Below are 2,748 nucleotides of genomic sequence, written 5' to 3' on the forward strand. Positions count from 1 at the left end.
AACCTCTTGGGCAGCTCTGCCGTGCCAAAGGCAGGTGAACCAGGACAAAGAACATGGGGAGGTGTTTAGGGGTCTGGTATGGAGGCTGGGGCCATGGGAGGCAGCATCTGTGTGGGACGAAGACCCTCTATCTCCCTTTATTCCCCCTCTTGGAGACCCCTTGTCATGGGCAGGGAGGCACCACGGGCACAGCCATGGTAACAGCACGGGAGCTGTGCCAGGGCACCGAGAGCACTGCCAGGGCCACCCTGCCTGGGGGGACAGCAGTAGGGACCGTGGAGGGCCGTGGGGTGGTGACAAGGACTGCAGGAGTGCTGGCATGCAGGGAGTGACCTCTAGCAGCTTTTTACCAGGCTGGTACCCCTTTGCTTTGAGAGGGAAGGGCTGTGTCCCTGCCCGAGGTGGTTCCCTGCCCCATCGTGGTGCCCATGCCAGGAGGAGGGGTGGTGCCTGTGCCCCTGCCAGGGCAGGCTCTGTCAGCCCCATATGGCTCAGTAGCCATGGCAGAGCTGTGCATGGACTGTGACAGTGCCAGGTAGGGCTCCTGCTGATCCGGTGTTTCTGTCACAGGCCCTCTCCTGGTGCCTGCCAGGTGCCTCTCATCCCACTCTGCCCACCCTGCACTCCAGAGCTGCCTCCATCTGTGCAGACCAGGATGTGTCCATCCCAGAAATTAATGCAGGGAGTAGGAAAAGCCATGGGACCATGGTGGGTGCCCCTCCACTGTAGATGTGGCAAGGAGGGACAAGTTTGGGGACAGCACAATGCCAGGAGGTGCCAGCCCTGGGCTCTTCTGATCCTGGGGGAGACCAATGGGTTCAGTCCAGCACCTGCTGCTGGTTCTTTGGTTCTGCCAGCTGCTGGATGCTTCTGTCTCCCCAAACACATCCCCTGTAAGGGGGTGCAGCTGCCCCTGCCCACAGGTGATCCATGTGGGACAGCGAGTTCCTACTGCTGCTGCTTAAACTTTGATGAGCTGCAGGAATCCAGGCCTGGCATTAACATTTGATGTGGTCACCCTGCTCCCGGGCACGTGTGTGTGCAAACACGCTGCTGGCACTGCCACGGCCACACGTGTGGCACATGCAGCCCCTCCTGCCAGCTGTGTGTGGGCACGTGTGGCACCCTGCCCATACCTGCCACCCGTCATGGCACGAGGAGTGCCCCTGCAGCTCTGGGCTCCTCAGTGCTTCCCAGCAGGCTGTAGAATTTGCTCTGGTGTTGGGCTCCCCTTGGGTGTGTTCCCGCTGCTGCCTTGGGCTCTGCAGAATTGTCACCTCTCTCTCGGTGCCGCCGTTTGGCTTCACGGATCCCTTCACGCATCCCCGGGCTTCATCCATCTCCGTGCTGCCTGGAGGAAGATGCTGATTCCTCAGGGAAGGGCAGAGGAAGCCCCGAGGCGTGGGGAGGTGGCAGGGTCCCGTTTTGGGGTAACGGCGCTGCCCCTGCAGCGTTCCCTTGGGGGGATGCTCCCAGCAGCAAGGGCCCTTCCCTGCTCCTTCGGAAAAGTCTCGGGGCTGGCGTGGTGCATCCCTTACATTATTCATGCCGCCGCGAGCCTGGCGGTTGGGTTACAGCCGGATCCCAGGCACCGGCCCCGCGGAACATTTCATTCATGATGAGCTCTGACCAAAACTAAGTATCATGTGCCTCGCCAAACCCGGGCACAGGTAAATACCCGAGCCGGCCGCTGTGCCGGGAGCAGCCTCCTGCCCGCACAGCGCATCCCCTCCCCGAGCCCCGCCGGGGCCGGAGCATGAGCGCCCGCCGCTGCCGGGATGGCCGGCAAGAAGGGGGAGCCCAAAGGGAAGGCGGGCAGAGGGAAAGGGAAGGATGGCAAGAAGGGCAAGAAGGAGGATCCCAATGAGTCGGAGGATGCCTCGGATGCGGAGCTGCTGAAGGCAGAGGAGAGCGAGGGGACGGAGGTGGTGGAGGAGGAAAAGGAGGAAAAGGAAGAAAAGGAGGAAAAAGAAGAAAAGGAGGAAAAGGAAGAGGAAAAGGAGGAGGAAAAGGAGAAAGATGAGGAGGAGGCGGTTGCAGAGGAGCCCAAGAAGGGGAAGGGGAAGGAGAAGAAGGGGTTGCCCATGGCAGGACTGGCAAAGAAACTGGGCCGTGGGAAGAAGGAGACTGAGGAGGAGGAGGGCGAGAGCAATGCTGCAACAGCCAAGAAGAACACGAAGGGCCCCTCCAAGCTGATGATGGGGCTGGCAATCGACAAGAAAAAGAAAGGGGCCAAGGGTGCAGAGGCCAAGGGCCAACCCAAAGATTCTGTGGAAGCCAGCCCAGCCGAGGAGGAGGCGGCAGCACCTCCAAAGGCCCAGGCAAAGCGGAACCTCCGCAGCACCTCCAAGCTCTTCATGGGCTTCAAGAACCTGGGGATGCGCCGGCCCAAGAAGGGGCAGTTCAAGAACACATCCCGCTTCCTCTGGGGGCTGCATAAGCACAGCACCAAGAAGAGGAGGAAGAAGAAGAACAAGGCAGTGCTCAAGTCCACCTCCAACCTGATGATGCGCTTCAAGGAGGTGGGCAAGAAGAGGAAGGAGGAGGAGGCCAAGAAGGAGGAGGCCAAGAAGGAGTCCAAGAAGGAGTCACCATCGAGGGCATCCTTCCTGCTGCTGCGGCGGGGCGGGCAGGAGCCCGAGAACAGCTCGCTGCTCTTCCGCCGGCGCCCGGAAAGGAAATTCAAGCCCCGGGCGCAGGTGCTGAGCAAGGCGGCGACTGCCACGGGCTGGCTGGCCAGGCAGGGGC

The 2,748-nt window shown here is 61.4% G+C and overlaps 1 protein-coding gene across 1 annotated transcript in view; it reads left to right on the plus strand.

Annotated features, from left to right (window-relative positions):
- The first annotated feature begins 1,778 nt into the window (after positions 1-1,778).
- Positions 1,779-2,748, plus strand: part of MYO15A (myosin XVA) — a 23,628-nt gene continuing 22,658 nt past the window's right edge. Inside the window, exons 1-2 of the mRNA XM_031061060.1 lie at positions 1,779-1,925; positions 1,989-2,740. Of these exons, the coding sequence (XP_030916920.1) occupies positions 1,779-1,925; positions 1,989-2,740 (899 nt within the window). The remainder of the gene's footprint in view (positions 1,926-1,988; positions 2,741-2,748) is intronic.

The sequence above is a fragment of the Geospiza fortis genome, unplaced genomic scaffold, assembly GCF_000277835.1.
Source record: "Geospiza fortis unplaced genomic scaffold, GeoFor_1.0 scaffold213, whole genome shotgun sequence".
Classification (NCBI taxonomy): domain Eukaryota; kingdom Metazoa; phylum Chordata; class Aves; order Passeriformes; family Thraupidae; genus Geospiza; species Geospiza fortis.